General features: G+C 42.9%; 1 protein-coding gene across 7 annotated transcripts in view; it reads left to right on the forward strand.

The window, feature by feature from the left end:
* DLGAP1 (DLG associated protein 1) overlaps window positions 1–18,210 on the forward strand; it is a 332,437-nt gene extending 314,227 nt beyond the window's left edge. For all 7 annotated transcript variants that reach the window (XM_041770565.1, XM_041770573.1, XM_041770580.1 and 4 more), the window contains 3 exons: window positions 6,731–6,822; window positions 11,694–11,846; window positions 14,832–18,210. In XM_041770565.1, the coding sequence (XP_041626499.1) occupies window positions 6,731–6,822; window positions 11,694–11,846; window positions 14,832–15,041 (455 nt within the window). In that variant the 3' untranslated portion in view covers window positions 15,042–18,210. The remainder of the gene's footprint in view (window positions 1–6,730; window positions 6,823–11,693; window positions 11,847–14,831) is intronic.
* Window positions 18,211–19,522: the final 1,312 nt, after the last annotated feature.

The following is a 19,522-nucleotide window of genomic DNA, read 5'->3' on the forward strand; positions in this document are numbered from 1 at the left end:
GATAGGTGGGGGAGCCATGCCAGACTATGCCGGAAGATCTGGGCCCCTGAATAATTGCTATGGATGCCTTATACACACAGACCAAAGAAGTTATTGACACTTGCCTAAATCTGCCTGGGTGAAAGCCACCAAAAAAAAAAAAAAAAAAAAAAAAAGGACATTCAATCAGTCCACACTACTGGGGAGAGAGGTTGGAGTATGAAGATTAGCAGCAGAAATAATCCCCTGTTTTGGCTCATGCCACCTTTTAGTTTCCCAGGTAAATGCCCAAGAACTAAAGAATGTCAATAGAATAGAGGAGTTACAATTTCTGCTACAGTCTAACAATTTTTGTATATCATTTCATTAAATAATCGGCAATCCTATGAAGATAGTATTATGATTATTTGACAGATAAAGAAAACCGAGTCTGAGAGTACACTAAACTCTCCCAAGACCAGCCTCTGGTAAGTGGCGTTCCTGACTTCCACCCCATGCTCTTTCCAGTATGCTACACAGAGAAGGAAAGTGAGACTGGGAAGGGAGTGTACTAGATGAATCACTGTGTAGGTGCAGGGCGTGGGGAACCCCCCGCATGTCCACTGGGCAGGAAGTGGTGAGCCTCACCACTGGCGTTGATCTTTAGCATCCAGGTTTTGGGGACATTGCTATTGAAGATACAAGAAATATGCCTATTCTTCCCCGTTTCTGACGCCTAATGTGGGGGCCCGATGATTGTGGAGTTGGGCCTACTAGATAAAAATCAGAAACAGTGGGGATCCTGGTTGAGTGTCTGCCTTTGGCTCAGGTCATGATCCCAGGGTCCTGGGATCGAGTCCCGCATCAGGATCCCTGCAGGGAGCCTGCTTCTCCCTCTGCCTATGTTTCCTGCCTCTCTTTCTGTGTCTCTCATGAATAAATAAGTAAAATATTTAAAAAAAAAAAAAAAAAGAATCAGAAGCAGTAAGAAAAACCACTGCTTCTGCCTTTTCAGTTCGAGAGACTTAATTCTTCTTGGAATATTAAAGGCTGCATATGTTAATTATGCTTAAGGACTTCTTTTTTTTTTTTTTATGCGGTTGACTGTTCCTCACCATGTCTTCCCTGCTCACAAGACTTTCAGGATCAAGCACTTCTTGTTTTATGCTGCTACCACCGCATACTTGTGGCTTTGCCATGGATCCACTTGCAGGATTAAAGGAGATTGCCCTTTTCTTCACTCTTATGTCTTTTATAATCACCTCCTCGGTCCCAAAATAAAAGTCATCCCCCACAGGGGTCAGTGGGAAGGAGGAGGTATGCTCTTCTTTCTGTGTCTGGGGTTTTATCTGCCTGTAGCCAGATTTAAAACCAGAGTTTTCAGAAGAGACCCATCTCACACCCCAAAATAGTCTTTCTCAGCTTCTATTATGATGTGGAACCTTTAAAAGGAAAGCCCAGACTTAAACCTTACACCCACTAGCATCTCTTTCAAGTGATCCCTGGTTCCTACATTCTTTTCACTCCTGAAATTCCTCTGTGCAACAATTACTTCGTGTACATGTGCTTTGCTCTCTCATCTGATTGTGGAACAGAGATGGAGTTTGCTGAACTCCCTCACATTCTTCCATCAGCTTGCTCTGGCCGCCCCCCCTTCTGTCCAGGGGCACTGGCTGGACAGTGTTGATTAAGGAAAGAAATCACCCTCAGTTGGCTTAATGTTAAGTAGATTCAGACCCAGTTTTCAGTAGGAGTTGAGAGAAAAGAAGACAACTAACGAGGGAGTGGAGAGAAGACAGGGCCCCAGGGAAGGCACTTCTTAGTTGGAGCCCAATTTTCTCAAATGAAATCATGATATCTGCTCTGTCTCACAGGGTCCTGAGGGGATCTGATTAGATGTGCATGTGAAAGTGCTTTGAAATACAAGGTAATAATACAAATAGGCAGAGGGGTGCCTGGGTGACTCAGTGGGTTAAGCGTCCGCCTTCAGCTCAGGTCATGATCCCAAGCTTCCTGCTCAGCGAGGAGTCTGCTTCTCTGTCTCACTCTGCCCAGCCCCGGGTTCATGCTCTCTCAGTCTCTCTCTTTCTTAAACAAATAAATAAAATCTTTTTTAAAAATACGGATAGGCAGATCTTTGCAGAAACCAAACAGTGATGACCTTCTAAAAGATCTTCCTGGCTTTTTGTGCTGAACTAAAGCCAGGCCTGTGTCTCTCTCATGATCACCTTTAACCATCTAATGCAGGATGAGAAGAGTCCAGAATTATAAGTGGGGGATTTGGGCACCTCTAAAATAGGAGGAATTTAGTTCACCAGTGTTTGGGGTTGTTATTTTGTTCTTCCATGGAGGAATAGACTAACAACTGGGGAGGAAAGGAAAGGAAAGGAAGAAAGAATCTTAAAAACAAACTGTCAGGGTTTTATAAGACACCTAGGGAGACCAGACTACCTACATAAAAAGAGTGGCACAGCAGAACAAGGCCTATAATATGATTAAATATTACATAAATAGACAGTATAAATCTTGGCACTAAATAGCATGTCTGAGGAAATACAGCAGAGAAGCATGATTCCAGAAGATGCAGTGATGGGTGGTACGAACGGTTGAGTATATTTGAGTTGAACAATCTGGGAAAGGTATATGGGCCAGAATGTGAAGGAAACCAACTAAATGCCACTGCGGGAGTATATCCTCTTCATTCGCTTTTTTTTTTCTTCCTCAAGGCTTACATAACAAATAGGAAATTTACCTTCAGGAGAAGAGAGAGTTACCTCACACACCAAGTATATGTCTAATGGAAAAGCAGGACAAAGTCCATTGGAGCTTTTTTTTTTTTTCTTAAAAATTAAAGTGAGATTTTAGGCCTGCCTGGCTGGCTCAGTCAGCTAAGTTTCCAACTTTTTATTTCAGCTCAGGTCATGATCTCAGGGTTGTGAGGTCAAGCCCTGCATCAGGCTCCTCACTCAGTGTGGAGTCTGCTTGAGATTCTCTCCCTCTCTCTCTCTCTCCCTCTCCCCCACCATATACATGTGTGTGCATGTTCTTTCTCTCTCAAATAAATAAAGCTTCAAAAAAATTAAAGTGAGTTTTTAGTTCTCTAGATACAAAAGTGTAGAGGGCAAAGAAGTAGGAGTTATCGTCTGCTTGCCCCAAGCCCTCCTGTTGCATGGTTTCACTGAAGGCCCACATGAGCATCTCCCCTCCCTGGGCCCAGGAAAGATTATCACTCAGACACTGGAAATGCACACAACCCCAGAGCCAGTAGGGAATTTCCACTCAAGGAACATGATGACAAAAACATGGAAATCAGAAGGGTCACAACTCCACCCCAGTTATTTTTCTCCAAATCTTTTATTTTATTTTATTTTAAAAAAAGATTTTATTTATTTATTCATGAGAGACACACACACACACACACAGAGAGAGAGAGAGAGAGAGAGGCAGAGACACAGGCAGAGGGAGAAGCAGGCTCCATGCAGGGAGCCCCATGTGGGACTCTGTTCTGGGTCTCCAGGATCACGCCCTGGGCTGAAGGCAGGTGCTTCTGAGCCTTCTGCTGAGCCATCCAGGCGTCCCATTTTTGCTCCAAATCTATAGCTCTCACCAGACGATGCTGAATGAAGAAAGATACCCTTTGTTTTACTTTCAAGAAGACATCTGTAGGGATGCCTGAGTGGCTCAGTGGTTGAGCATCTGCTTTTGGTTCAGGTTGTGATCCTGGGGTCCTGGGATGAATCCCGCATCAGGCTCCCCACAGGACACCTGCTTCTCCCTCTGCCTATGTCTCTACCTCTCTCATGAATAAATAAATAAAATCTTAAAAAAAGAAGGAGGAGGAGGAGGAGGAGAAGGAGAAGAAGAAGAAGAAGAAGAAGAAGAAGAAGAAGAAGAAGAAGACAACATCTGAGTTAGCCCCTACATATAGGGTTGGGTGTTGCCTCAAAGATTGGAGCAGTGTTTTCTTCTCATTTGAGAATCACTGCCTTACTTAGCTACTCTTATTATGGTAATCTATTATACAGCACAGGTATTTAGGTGTAATTGAGAACCATTAACTCAAAGTTTTTAAAAATATCAGAATAGCTTGAGTTCTGTGACAGGAGTTATGCAAATTTCCCAGCCAGCAAATTGGAGACCCCTTGGTACTAGTTCTAAGTCCCCAGGGTTCATTCTGAGATTTGCTGGTGTCACAATCTGATCCATCAGCAACATCATTCAGAGATGTTTCTAGGGACCTTGGAGTCTGCCTAAAGCCACATGTTCACTTAGGAAATGCCTCCTCAGAACTGTCTCAGATCTGGGACAGGTCATCCGAAGCACATACCTGTCCCAGGCAACCAGCGATGTCTGGAGACCGTCAAATGATCCAGACTTTGGTTTTTTTCCTCTTCTCTTCTGGGCAGAGCAAGCGTGAGGCCCACAGGTGGGACACCCATAGAGGCAGAGTAGTGTCCTGGCCCTCGGGAATAACAAACACCTATTGGTCCTTTGCTATATATCGGACACTGTCTTTTTTTTTTTTTTTTTTTATTCATGAGAGACAGAGAGAGGCAGAGGGAGAAGCAGGCTGCATGCACGGAGCCTGACATGGGACTCGATCCTGCGTCTCCAGGATCACGCCCTCGGCCGAAGTCAGCACTGAACCACTGAGCCACCCGGGCTGCTCTATCGGACACAGTCCTAAGCATTTCCCAGGCATTACTGCTTTCACCCTACAAATAGGTCATGTTAGCGCAGAGATTAAGTGTTGGGGGCAGGGGCTGGTAAGTGTTGGAGCAAGAACCCTCGGCCACCTCAGAGCCTGAACCCTTAGCTACGATGATGCCCCGTGTCTCCTCCATATGCTCTTTCCTTTCTGTTTCAGGGGTGTGAGAAAGGCAGGAGGGCCTCACCCCGGATCCGTGGGTTACGATGGTTATAGGATAACCATCCCAAAAGACGTTAAGAGCAGACACTTAGGCCTGAGGAATGGCTGTCCGGTGGCCGTCCAGGGACCTCCAGCGATCCCTGAGGAGCCAGTTTGCTGTGACTGGTGACAGAGTGTGTGAAGTGAACACCCTGACTCCCGGGTGTGTGTGTGTGTGTGTGTGTGTGTGTGTGTGCTGAAATACTGAGTAACGTCGAGGTGTAATGTGCATCATTAACCTTACCTAGCCTGGCAGTGTTTGGGGTCGGAGGTTTTGGGCTTTGTTTGTTTGTAGTCTGACAGTTGTAAGCAGGGAAGAAAATTGCTAGAACCCCCTGAGCCCAAGCGAAGATTCTTATTCTTTTGTTTTCTCCTCGCAGTTCGTGGGGACCGAGGTCGAGAAAGGGAGACCTCGTGGGCCCCGCTGCTTGGCCTCAGGCTCTGTAAAGCCACAACAGGACAACCAGGGCATGCCCGGCGGGTTGCAGCCCGGGGCCAGGGCCTGCTGAGCGGCCCCCTCTCTGGTTTTCTGTGCAGAAGCAAATGGGGCGCCCTCTCCCTTCCTTGCCGGCCTGGAGGAGCGCGCAGGTGGAGGGCAGCAGGGGGCACGGGGTACCGGCTCAGCAGGGTTTCCCCGGCTCAGCACACCTCTCGCTTTGGTCTACACCTCCGAAGACAAGAAGTAGCTTGCAAAGGAGATTTTCAGCCCAGTGCATAGGGAATTAAACCTATATTAACAATAAAATTGGTGTGTCGAGTGGAAAAGCTGGACCGGTGCTGGCGTTCCCTAGGCAACAGGCTGAAAATGTTCCTTCCTTAAGAAATCTTTCAACTGGCCATGGCACTTTCCTGACAGCCCCGGTGGCCGGGCTCCGGAAAAGGACCTAAGGCTGTGGCTATAGGATGTGGGGGTGCCCAGAGCTCCCCCATCCAGGGTAGGATGGCCTTTCTTGTGTTCAGATTTGGACCAGAAAAAACAAGCCAGCGGACCCTGATTGTAAATCCATAACTATGTTGATAAACACTTGACATTCATCCCTGCAGTAAAAGGCCTGGGGGGACCGATGTGCCTCTTCTCTCGGGCACCGCCGGCGCTGTGATGGAACACTTCGTCATCCCTGAGAAATGTGTGTGATGAGCATGTGTTTTTTTTTCCAAGTCGGTTTTACACGTCAACCTAGGAGCCTCTCTCTGTTCTGTAGACCAGCACGGGGCAGTGTGTGTGTGTGTGTGTATGTGGTAGTTTTAGAAGTATAACTTCATTTTTTTAAAAGATTTTATTTATTTATTCATGAGAAACACGCATACACACACACACACACACACACACACACACACACACAGAGGCAGAGACACAGGCAGAGGGAGAAGCAGGCTCCACACAGGGAGCCCAACGTGGGACTCGACCTGGGTCCCCAGGATCACACCCTGGGCAGAAGGCAGCACTAAACTGCTGGGCCACCTGGGCTGCCCTAGAAGTATAACTTTATAAATACATTTTTACTTGTATTTATTTGGAAGCCAGACCAATAATGTTAGTCTATCAAGGGCTAAAAGGTTCTTTGTAACCTATTAACTTTGATGACTTTGCACTTTCTGAAAGTTGGTTTTTCAAGTACAAATGGCCTCAGGTTGTTATGTGGTGTGAGGTTTCACAGTGTATCAAGCTGGCTTGAATACCCACAGGTAACCAAAACTGACCAGATGGAAGCCCCTGACATCTGGAGTGTGGGGGTGTGTTCACGAGCTGCGTGTGTGCTGTTTTCCCTAATTATGACAGCGTAACTTCCTCCTTGCTTTACCAGACTAAATCTCAGCAGTGAGACCTAATGTGTAAACTTCTTGTATGTTTGCTCTTTTCAGTTCTAGGGAAAATCCGCACCGCAGTGGGCAGTGCCCAACTTCTCATGGCCCAGAAATTCTACCAGTTCAGAGAACTGTGTGAAGAAAACCTGGTAGGTAACATGCCCCGTCGCTCCCACTTCCCAGCTAGTCAGGAGAAGAGCAGGTTGTCAAGACTGGTGCCAACTGAAGCAAAACTGATTTTGAGCCACATGAAGGCCCGTTGGACTCTCTCACCTGTAAGAGAGCGAGTTTTCTGACGAATCCTGTTTCCTGCTTTTCTTAAAATTAGAAATATCAGTTTTATATTTAAATTATGTTAGAAGATAAATCCAATCAGATTAAAACTCCCATTTTCTGTTTTTGTTTTTTTTTTTTTTTAAGATTTTATTTATTCTTGAGACACACGGAGAGAAAGGCAGAGACATAGGTCGAGGGAGAAGCAGGCTCCGTGCAGGGAGCCCGATGAGGGACTCTATCCTGGGACTCTGGGATCCAGACCTCAGCCAAAGGTAGATGCCCAACCACTGAGCCACCGAGGCATCCCATTGTTTTGTTTTTTTTTTATAACAGAAAATTTTCCATCTTCCTGGCTTTCATGTGGCAGCCCTGATTTCATAATTCTTACCAAAATATGGAACTGCCTGATATTTCAAAAATAGTATTACAGAAAACCATTTTGGATAATGATTTTCCTTCCAAAATACCCTCAGTGCCTGTTTCATCATCAGGGTTCAGTTTTAATTCAAGGCCAGAGGTGGACAGCATCGCAAAGGATAGATTCGATCTCCTTGAGAGGGATGAATAATTCATCTTTCTTGGACATACAGAAACCGAATAAAGAAAAACAATGGTGCCTGGGTGGCTCAGTCTGTTGAGCATCCACCTGTGGCTTGGGTGGTGATCCCAGGGTCCTAAGATCAAGCCCCACGCCAGGCTCTCTGCTCAGTGGGGAGCCTGCTCTTCCCCCTCATGCTCTCACTCTCTCTCTCTCTCAAAAAAATAAATAAAATCTTTAAAAAAAAAAAAAGGAAAGAAAGAAAAACGAAGACACAAAAACACCACTAGCGTCAACATTTTTAAAATTGGCTGCAAAATACAAGGGCAAGAGCTTCCTCACATATGCCTCTTTAAAAAAACTGCTATGATCTCTGCAAATGTTGTTCCATAAGAACAGTGTTTATTGGCCAATTGTTGGTCAGGCTTGCTCTAAAACAAAGAACATGAAAAGCAATTTGTTTATCTTGTGGAAAGTAAAAACATGATCATTTGCAATCTAATTGGCTATGATTTTAGAGTTTTAACCACATCTTCTTGTTCACAAGGACAAATATAGACTGAATGGGATTGATTTATCAAGATGGGGTTCAATCAAGAGAAAGTGGAAAGCATGCAAAAGTTGGTGTTCTCCACCTCTCTGCATCAGGCTTCTCTTTCTGAAACTTCGCTTTTGGGAGCTATCCTTTTCCTCCTCCTCACACCCACCCCCCACATCTGCAGTTTCTCTTCCCTTCCCTCAGCAAAAATTACCTGGCCCTTTTTCCTCCTTCTCAGAAATTCTATTCTGGATTATGAGATAATATAGATTAGTAAATGTACTGATAACTGAATCCAACAAATGTTTTATTGAGCTTCACTGTGTGCCACGAACAGAATTCCTGCTAATTTGCAAACTTGCTAATGTGTCACAGATCTTAATTAACACGACTCTTTGCTCTTTAAATGTACAAAAGTTCATATAAAGCTATATGTCTCAAACTGGCTAAAGAATACATGGAAACCCATATATACACACTATAGGGCAAACACAGCACACTTTTTAACAGAATTATAGGATAAGCAGATATATTATGAAGTAGAACACTAACACTGTGCAGATTTTGAGGATGACATTGCAGACAAAACGTTTTGAAAAATTTGCGGATTTCTAGGAAAGGTTAATTTTGTTAAAGCCAGCTTTTGACATTTCCCAGTTCTTGATGAGTTCACGTGCCTTCACCACTAGAGGAACTTAGTTGGAAATGTGGGCAGCGTGTTAGACGCAGGAAGCAGAACTACACTTTAGGCAGAGAGCCACCGATGATGGCTGATTCAGATCCTGCCCCAGAAGGGGAAGACGGAAAGCCCACTGTGTGCCAGGCACTGTGCTGAGGGCTGATAGATGTATGATCTGGTTCGATCCTCAAAGCGACCCTATGGAGCAGATAGTGACATTATTTTTATGACAGCTTTACAGTTGAGGAAAATGGATATGAGAAAGCTAAATAACTTGGCCAGGAAAAAAAATGATAAATAAATACATAATTTGGCCAGGGTCACCTGGTAAGAGGCAAAGCCAAGACTCAAATCCCAGTCTGTTCGACCTCTGTCCCTGTTTGATATCCCCTTAACCCCAAGATTTCTACTATTGAGTTCTACTTCTCACCCTCCTAGAGGGATGTGGGACTGATCAGTGTCTCTGCCTCCTCTGGAGTAAGAAACATGATTGTTGGGTGGTGGCATTGCCTAGTTCAGAAAATGCAGCTAAGATTGGCCACAACCAGACCCAGCTCTCCTTCCTTGAGTTCTTACCCTGAGGAAGAAAACACTTGAAAGCCCTTGCATGTTATCCCAGGCTAGAGTTTCAGGCATAGAATAAATGGACAAGCATTACTTTTCCCAAACAAACTAAACTAAGGAACCCAGCCCCCTTCATCCTTCCACACCCTCCATCACCTCTGATCTACAAGTCTGGTTCAGTCTCAGGCAGGAACATGAACTCCTTGTGCATGGAATGTCACATGACCCACAGATTTTCTCCTTGCTTCCCTGTCTGTCCCCTTGACCATGCAGGGGCAAGAGATTCTTGGTGAGGATAGAACAAATTGCCCACGGTACAGAATTAAACAAACTCTTTGGGCCTACCCAACTATCATGTCATGCATTGCTGCACTGAAACAATTTTGCCAATAGGACTTGTGACCTAAAAGACTTTAGTAAACTCCCAAATATGAACAATTTAGTTCTTAGTTGCTGGGGAGATAAGGAAGACCATAAAACTCTATTTGCAGTGTACTTTGTTAAAGCTATTATCTATCTGTTCTGAACCTAGATGTTGAAAAAATTTTTCGTTAGCTTCCTAAATGAAAAAACTACAGAGAAAGTCTTTAGTTTAAGTTCTAGTGTCAGTAGACTAGAGTTTAAACCATACACTTAACAAACTTTAGAATTTACATCTTCCAATGAATTCCAGAACTATGGGTAGTTTTAGAAGTATAACTTTATGAATACATTTTTACTTGTATTTATTTGGAAGCCAGACCAATAATGTTAGTCCCTCAAGGGCTAAAAGGTTCTTTGTAACCTATTAACTTTATGCACTTGCACTTTCTGAAAGTTGGTTTTTCAAGTACAAATGGCCTCAGGTTATTATATGGTGTGAGGTTTCACAGTGTATCAGGCTGGCTTGAATACCCATAGGTAACCAAAACTGACCAGATGGAAGCCTCTGACATCTGGAGGCTCCCATCCAGTTAACCATGAATGCCTTTAGCTACTATTGGTGATAGTGATTAACAATGAGCAGGACACCTTCAATCTGTTAGTTATGTTTTGTCTGGTTTACATCATACAAATTAGTGGTTTATACTTTGCAGTACCTCTCAGGGATATATAGATGGGGGAAAAAAGTCAATCCTTAAACACTGAAGAATATTTAATATTACCTAGAAAATAGGTCATTACAGACATCTATGTGTATGTGTAGATATGTGTTCTCACATTTGCTATTTTATGTTATAGTTGATTGAAAACTCATTTCCAAATGATTCTGTCAAACTACTTGTATGATAAAATAACTTCCTACATTAGTAACATCTTAATTGTTAAACACATAGTACTATAAAAATCCAATTATTTTATTACTCATCATTTGTTTACCCTATTGTTTCACTCAACACAATTGCTAAAACAAATCTTACCATAGATTCGTTATCTGTTCTCTGAATAAGTTGGATGGCATGGAGTCACATTCCAAATCTAATAATAATATATTGTATTTTTCCCCAGAGACAGTATCTTCATTTAAATAGGTTTCAAATGCATCTTGCCATAGTTTTTTGATGTTTGGCCTCTCTCCCCCTATCACATTGATAGATGTTGTATTACAAAAGAAGAGTTTTACAACCTTGACATTTGAGGATCATTGACTCAGAGGGATGAGTGTATAAAATTACCATTTGAAATAGAATCTTTTAAAAAGCATCGAAACCATAGAAAAAGAGAGTAGAAAAGTGGTTGCCAGGAGTTTGGGGGTGGGGAGAAGGGGAGAGATTGTTAAAAAGGTACAGATTTTCGGTTATAAGATGAATAAAGTCTGAAGATTTAAATGTGCAAACATGGTGACTCTGGCTGATACCACTGTATTGTATAACTGAAATTTGCTGAGAGTTGAACTTTAAATTCTCTCACACACATACAAAAAGATAAATATGTGATGTGATGGATGTGTTTATTAATTCTATGGGATGCATCCTTTTTTAAAAAAAATATTTATTTATTCATGAGAGGCACACAGAGAAAGGCAGAGACATAGGCAGAGGGAGACGCAGGCTCCCCTCAGGGAGCCCGATGCGGTTCCATCCCAGGACCTGGGATCACCCCACCTGAGCCAAATGCAGACGCCCAACCACCGAGTCACCCAGGTGCCCCATGGGATGCATCCTTATACAATGTGTGAATATATCAAATCATCATGTTGTACACTTTAAATATCTTACAGTTGTTATTTGTCAATTCTTCCTTAATAAATCTTGATAGGTATAGATGATAGATAGATGATAGATGGATGACAGTATTACTATTTGTAGCCTCACTTTTATGTCCTATTTGAAAGCTGACAGGAACTCATCCCCTTTATGTTATTTGAAATATTTGAAAATACCCCTTTAGTGCTTGTTGTCACAGACTACCTCTAAAGCGTGAATGTTTTCTTTCTCTTGTACAGAATCCCAATGCTCATCCGAGGCCCACCTCCCAGGATTTGGCGGGGTTCTGGGACATGCTGCAGTTGTCCATAGAAAATATTAGTATGAAATTTGATGAACTTCATCAGTTAAAGGCCAATAATTGGAAACAGATGGATCCTCTTGACAAGAAGGTAGAACAATGTAGATTTTGTATGGTTCATTTAAAAACCTGCACAAACACTGGACAGTCTAAATAGGCTTCTGCATTCAGTCTTGCTGTTTACAATGTGAAATGGAGCTGATATCATATTAATCTCATTGTAATGACAATGTTTACATAGTAATCACTTGGGATATTATCTGTAATATGTTTCAGGCATATTTTTAAAGAAAAACCTGTCTTTGTGAATTGGAAAATGGGAATGTGGCTTTTTTGTTAATTAAACTTTAAGTTAAACCATTTTAGTCACTGGAAGGAACTGCCTCCATTTTGCTTTTTAAACTAAAATAAATGACATCTTCAGTGCATGATTATGTAGAGCAAAGAGTTCAACTTCCTTACACCCCTAGGATGTGTTTCTGAGAAAAATAGGAAGCCCTGAAAACTAACCGACTTTGATAATCATTTCATAAATATAGTAATAAAGAAACCACTGTTGTTCAAGTTTTAAAATATACACCGTAAAGTTTCGCAGTAATCATAAATGTTGGGATTTTTTTTTTTTAAAGAGTTCTACTTTTGGTTGATTTGCCTTTGGGGAATATTGCTCACTGGGTTCCTCATTCAAAAGTTTAGAAATAAAGACTCAAAATCTTTTAGTTTAATTCATAAACTGCAATTTTCACATTTGATTATGGTGGTTCCACCAGGCTCACACAGGTATCCAATATCCACCGCCCTAGGCTGGCCTGTCACTCTTGACTTTTTTAACCCTTTGCTCTCCTATGGCCTGAGGTCAAACAGTTCCCAAGAGATTCAACTTCTAAAAATTAGGCTTGGCTATTCCCATGAAGCATTGGTGGCCCTGCCCTTTTCAGATCTCCTTTACCCATGGGAGAGCTAAGAGTAATCCAGTCCAATCTGCTGCTCTCCATCATAGAATCCAGGTTCATAGGGTCAGTAGACTCCCAGAAGAAATCCAGTCCCAAGGGCCAATGCATAATTGACAGTAGGGTTATTGTCATTGTCCCTCATCTCCAATTCTGTCACCATCAACCTGGGGGTGTTAGTGTTAAGTATGAAAGGATCATTGACATATGTGTGGCCTCTCACTTGGGACCAGACATTTGCACCCAATCTAGTTTTCTTTAATCTGTGTTTAAAAACTGCCTACTAAATAAGCTTTTAAATTGTTCTTATTTTAAGAAAACGCTACAGATGTACATACATACTGGTAATTTAGTGTCTAGTGTTGATCCATCTAACTTCTCATTCATTGATTTTTTTTCAAATATTAGTTTTTTTTAAGCATGAGTAAAGGAGGATATGACTAAAACGTTTCCAATATTCTTACTTTTCAAAATATCACTAAGTGACCCAACAATGAAGATTTAAAATATCCGAAAATTGTGATGCTCAGAACTGACATATGTACCCTATTGACATTTATACAGTGAGTCATTAGCCAACTTGATTTCTAAATTTTTGTACACTTTGTCTATGACCAGACCTTTTCAGCATCCCATGAACTTGAGGGGAAGAAACGAACAAGCACAATCAGAGTTGGCCAAATACTGTTTGCACTCCGTACCTCCCTTTTCTGTCCACGCAGATTCTACCTTAAGCAGCTTGTGGGCAAACTCCAGGGTAATAAATTTATCTAGGCACTTCACCCCGGCAAGCAAGGAGGATTTGCTGCAATGACTGTGTAAGTGTCAAGACACAAAGAGTGCCCTTTGGAGAATCACAGAATCCCTTTTGTAAGATAACTTTCATGTTTGTGTCCTGAGAATTGAAGGTATTTCACTGAGAACGAGGACAACAGATTCACACAGACCTTTTCGGAGCTCGAAAGCTCACCAACCTACAATTCCTTGGTGGTTTAGATTCATTTCTTTCCCACTGCATTTTTTTTTTCCTGAGACCCAAGTGTTGAATGGCTCTTGTTTTTGCAGTGGCATTGAAAAATATCCAACCATTTCACGGTTTGCTGATGCTGAGGGGGAACTTCTTTCAGTGTTAGATTTTCAGGGCGCAGTGTCTGTCCCTGGGATTGCCTTCTGGGCCACCACAGCCATCCTGAAGGCCCTCAGGAGTGACATCCCAGGGGGATGTGTTAGAAGCCATCCTGGAACTGAATCCAGCCTTCCCTCCCGGGCCGCCTCTCCCCAGGATAGGAACAACCAGTGTCCTCTCTCCAGAGGTGACCCCAGAAAGTACATCGCTGTGCGTTTGTGTGTGATGTGCAAACGGGTATAGCTCACCGTGGCATCAGCAAAGCTACAGCACACACAGGCCTACCATCTCTTCTTCCTCATTTGGACCATTTAGGTTTGGGTGTGGAGCGGGCGGGGATGTTTTTAAACTCTGAGCCCAGCTTGCACCTGCTGCCTCGCCTCCTTAGAGGGGGTTGCCGCTGCCCGAGCCCCCCGCCCCCGCCCCCAGCCATCCTCCAGGGAGGATCACACTAAACGTGCTGGGAGCTGCAGCCTTTGGGGGCATTTTACTTATTTATTTATTTTTAAGGTTTTATTTATTCAGGACAGACACAGAGAGAGAGGCAGAGGGAGAAGCAGGCCCCACACAGGGAGCCCGACGTGGGACTCGATCCCGGGTCGCCAGGATCCGCTCCAGGCTGAAGGCGGCGCTAAACCGCTGCGCCCCCCGGGCTGTCCTTGGGGGCATTTTAGATACCCACATCCTTCCCTTGGAGGGACTAGTTCTGCAGTTCAGCCTTACGCTTGACCTTAAGCTTCCCGGTATTCATTCCCCACCCACCCCCTGCAACTTTTGAATACCCAAGCCAGAATAATAAAGAAAAAAAAAATATATATATATATATATATATTTACGGTGTGCAGATCAGAACTAACCACCCTTAGGTTTAAAACAAAAACAAAAACCGAAAAAAAAAAAAAAAAAAAGGTGTGCGTGTTCTAACTCCTGACCTATCCCAGTTTCCCCCAAGCTTGTCCTGAGAAGCTGTGTAATGTCCTGAACCTTCTGCTTTGATCAGGAGAGAAGGGCCCCTCCTCCAGTGCCAAAGAAGCCGGCGAAGGGCCCCGCGCCGCTGATCCGGGAGCGCTCGCTGGAGAGCTCGCAGCGCCAGGAGGCCCGCAAGCGCCTGATGGCCGCCAAGCGCGCCGCGTCCGTCCGCCAGAACTCGGCCACCGAGAGCGCCGAGAGCATCGAGATCTACATCCCCGAGGCGCAGACCCGGCTCTGAGCGCGCGCCCCGCCCCGCCGCGCCCGCCCCGCCCCGCCGCGCCCCCGCCCTCCGAGCCCGAGCGCCCCGGAGCTCAGTGACTTCAGCGTCGCGGTGTAGTCGTCGGTCTTGCAGGAGCCGCCCCGTAGCCCCCGCCGCCCGGACCGGTTTGCCCACGTTCGCCACCGAGCTTCGCCCCCCGCCCCTCCCCGCCGCGCCGCGCCGCCCACCTCATCCCGAGAGCCGGCCCTTTCTTTTCTTGGCAGAACCAAACCCGCCCGTGTACAAGTGGCCCGTGTAGGTCGCCCGCCATCCTCAGTTCTCCCGAGCTAGTCTGTCCCTAGAGCTCAGCAATATAAAACCATAGGGAATGTCAGAAATCCAGTATCACAGGGTGGTCCTTTGGGACTTAACCGTCTTCCACGCGAGAGAAACTAGGGCTCCGATTCCCTTCATCTCCCCTAAACGGTTATTATTTTGTAAAAGCAGATGGAGCACTTTATTTCCAACCTCAGAAATCACGCCATCTCACCGGAGTCGATGAGTGACAATCCAGGAGGGGACGCAGTTGGGCTGCGGGTGGGGGACCTGGACGCGTAGCGGGGACCGGGGAAGCAAAATCCGCAGGTGCTGGGGGTACCTGCTTCACTCACAGCTGCACAAACTGCCTCACTGTTACTCCATCAATCACTGCTTCAAATGTTTCAATCAGCAGAAGATTGTAAATTCGATCTTTCAGGGAAATTAATCTATTCTGAAAGGCAATAAAATGAAGAAAGGCAAGGAAGCACTGATAGTTTCAGATAATACTACATAAGGGGGATATTTTCTTTTTTGGTCCTATTATTAAGAAAACTTAGACCTGAAATGTTTTATCAACTTTTATTGTACTATGTGTATTATATTGTTGTGGTGGTGGGGGTCTTTCAAGGGGAAAGTGTTGGTCCTCTTAATTTGTTAGTGTCCATCCTGGGGGGCCTACCTAATTACCCATATATAAGTACACATCTGCTTAAGAAGTGCTGTAAATGGCAGCTAGGGTGTTTTCGGGGAGCAGTTTGGATTTTCCCATCATCCCTTTGAATGCTACACGTCCATCTGTCATAACCCAGTAGTTTGTAATGCAGACATGTTTTCTCCTTTGGTCTTCTCTCACTACTGCCCAGAGCCCTCTCCTACCCCAACATAAGGATTGTGTCCACGTCAAACCGAGGAAATCAATTTTCTACCCAAGTAGACACGCAGCCTCATTCCAAAGAGCTGCCCTCACATTGAGGTCCCAGGTAGTGAGAGAAGAGATTTGACCTGGAAGGTTCAGCAACCAGGAGGAAGGGGGAAAAGTCATATTGATTCGCAAACATTGAAAGAAACCCAGGCTTTTGGCAGAGAATGTGGATTTACGTTTTTTAGTCCTGGCGGATAGGCCGTGTGCACTCTGCATCTAGCCGAAGTTCTCTCTAAATGCCCTTACTCCTAGCAGTTTAAACATTTAGATTCGGTGATCTTAAAATGTCACTGGCATTTTATGTCAGCTCCCACCGCAAAGCATTAGAAATCGCCATTGAAAAATGACAGACTGAAAACACACATCAAATAAGCTTGCACCAGAGCTCTTCAAAAAACAAACAACAACAACAAAAAACCACTCTCGTAGCCAGGTGCTAATTTAGTTTTATTTATGAAATTAAGAGAGGTGATGGGTTCTGGCAACAACTATTTTCACGGACATATTCTAAAACCACTAGGGAATTCGCTACCTCTCAGAGCCATGGATGCTTTGAGCTATCTTTATACACAGGGCACAAATGTTTACTGCTGTGGTTTACAAGAAAAGGGCTACTAACTTATTTAAAAACCAACCGACCACCTTTTAACTAGAGTGAACAAAGCATCTCGAGCGCTTTGCAAGATTGGAGCTCACAGAGATTTTGAACTTCAAGTGTTCGCTCGGGTTAAAAAGATTATACCTTTGCTTTGCTTTGTAGCAGCAATGGAAGGTCATACAAAGTTTGCATCAAGTAAGGCCAACTGCAGCCTTGGGTAGCCTATGGTCACATTCAATCCTGAAAATGACTTGCAACTCCTAGATTAACGAGAAGGAAGCGGCATCCATTTGAAGATCCATGTTCCCAACTACAGCTCCATGCCCTGAGGTAGAGGTGAGATTGGGATTAAGAAATAGATTTCTAATACGATTCAAGATCATCCTACAGTATTTTCTTTGGAAACTGGTTTCGCCCAGGATATTTTAAAGAGAGACAAGAGAAGGCCTATTTATCTTGTCTATGTGAATGGTATTTGTATATTCATAAGCTATTTTTGGTAAGAATTTTAAATCTTTTAGCTGAATGCCTACAGGCACCATGACCTTTGCCTTCCTTAAAAACACAAATTGTACAAACACTTTATAAAAAGCTAATTATTGATCTTGAAACATGACCCCACATAAAGCTGCTTGTTAACCACTTGCCCCCTTAAGCTGACATCCATGAGCATAACCTTTGTTACATTGTTCTTTTTGATGTATTTGTAGAAATGTTTTTTAGTTCATAATGGAAAATGTATGTACCCTGAAAAATTACTTATTTTGTTTAACTTTGGTATAAAGCTGTTTGGGCATTTTCTTGGGGAGGGGGGGAATCACAAAAGAGGTTTGTCTCCCGCATCAAAAAAAAAAACGTTCAAAGAAATTAAGTATTTATTATATTTTTTGCAGATGTTTCCATACAATTCACATAACCTTTTTGTAAAGAGAGATGAAGAAATGGATTAAAGATTTTTAATATTTGAAATGGTAAATAGAACTAATTTATTTGTAATATATTTCTGTTATTTATAGGTGTTTCCTTAATGTTTTACTGTGCATTACCACTTTCATTTAAGCCTTATCCTTGTGAATTTACCATTTCTTTTTTAAAACATGTCTAGATGCATATTTTAAATAACTGGAATGTAAATCACTAGCATATCTGAATTCCCAATGTAATTTTTAAAAATTATTTTGGTTTGGAAAAAAAGATTCATTTGAAAGCCTTCAGATGGAGGGGTGGGGAACATTTTTATGGCTTTATGAAGTGGAATTTCATAGGCTTATTTACCTAGATTGTGTGTGGACAAAAAAAAAATTGTAAATAGATGAATGTTTCCCATAATGTAAAAAGAAGAAATTAATAAAATAATTAATGCACTGCTTTCAGGTCTGCGTGTTTTCACTACAAAGCCCTGCCTCTTCCAAAATATAAGTAGTTGTCTTTGGAGGGGTTAATTGAAAAATTAGAAAGCATACCATTCTAACTCTTATTGTAACAACACATATGCTAGCCACTTTTGAGCAGATGGTTAGACCTTGTATCCTAGGTAAGGGATCAAAATACTGGAAACCGAAAGGCCTTTTACTATGATGATCACACGCATATGAAACTTTCAGGCCAGGAGCTGTATATTTTACTAAAAAAGTTATCAGCCTCTCAGACATGTGCAAATCTGTACATATCTTACCCACTTGGTGTCTTCTGAAACATTTCATCCATTTTGTTTCCTACACAGGTCTTACCCTTGGAAGATCAGAATAATGCTTTGTGGTTTTTATTTCATCCCGGAAATAATGAAAAACTATCCTCAGTGGGACACAATTATTAAGTGACAGATCTGAGTCCAAAATCTAAGCCTTTGTTCAGCTTCCTCTTCAGTGGAAGGTCTCTATCATTCTTCCCGTGTTTAAGGTCGATAATTATTTGCCACTGTCCATTTCCTCTGGTTCTCATCTTGATCATATTCATAAACCTTACTTTATACACAAAAATACAGATTTACCCCCAAAGAGGTAAATTAGCATGATTTATAAAGTGGACTTGCACATCTCTGAAAATGCCAAACTCTGAAACCTGTGTCCATAGTAGTTCCTCCCCACCAAGCTCTTGGGCAAACCTTCCATGTATATGCAACAAACATGGCAGTTAGGCCGAGAAGACACTTTTTCTGATTTTTGTACATAAGCAAGACCTTTGCCAGTTTCCAAAATAACACGATGTACTTTTGAAACTGTTTCAAAAGAGGATGCATCAAGTGGCTCAAGCGCTGTGAGACTGTACAGACCTTGTTACTTGGGTTTGTGCACTGACTATTACCGTAGCGTGAACCGTGATTCTACTTTTTGCGTTTTACCAAATTAATCCTTATATTTCACTGGGGCTTCTTAAACATTTTGGCCAATCTCAAAACAAAACGAGTTTGTTTTCGCATGTAAAACCTTGAATTTCAGTGAAGCAAATTTCAACTTCCCATGTTTCATGGTCCACTCCCTCCAAAAAATGTAATATTGTTTTTTTACAAAATTGAACAAAACTGTTTGCTCTAGACATGAAATTTTTAAAGTATCTTTGAAAGCTACCCCTTGAAAATACAAATTGATTTTGGTTTAAATAAATGGCATGTTAAAAATCATAGCGTCTGAATGTGTTCATTCTCAAATGCCAGTGATACTGAAATGTTGAGGTCTGCTC

This window comes from Vulpes lagopus, chromosome 1, assembly GCF_018345385.1.
Source record: "Vulpes lagopus strain Blue_001 chromosome 1, ASM1834538v1, whole genome shotgun sequence".
In the NCBI taxonomy this organism is placed as follows: domain Eukaryota; kingdom Metazoa; phylum Chordata; class Mammalia; order Carnivora; family Canidae; genus Vulpes; species Vulpes lagopus.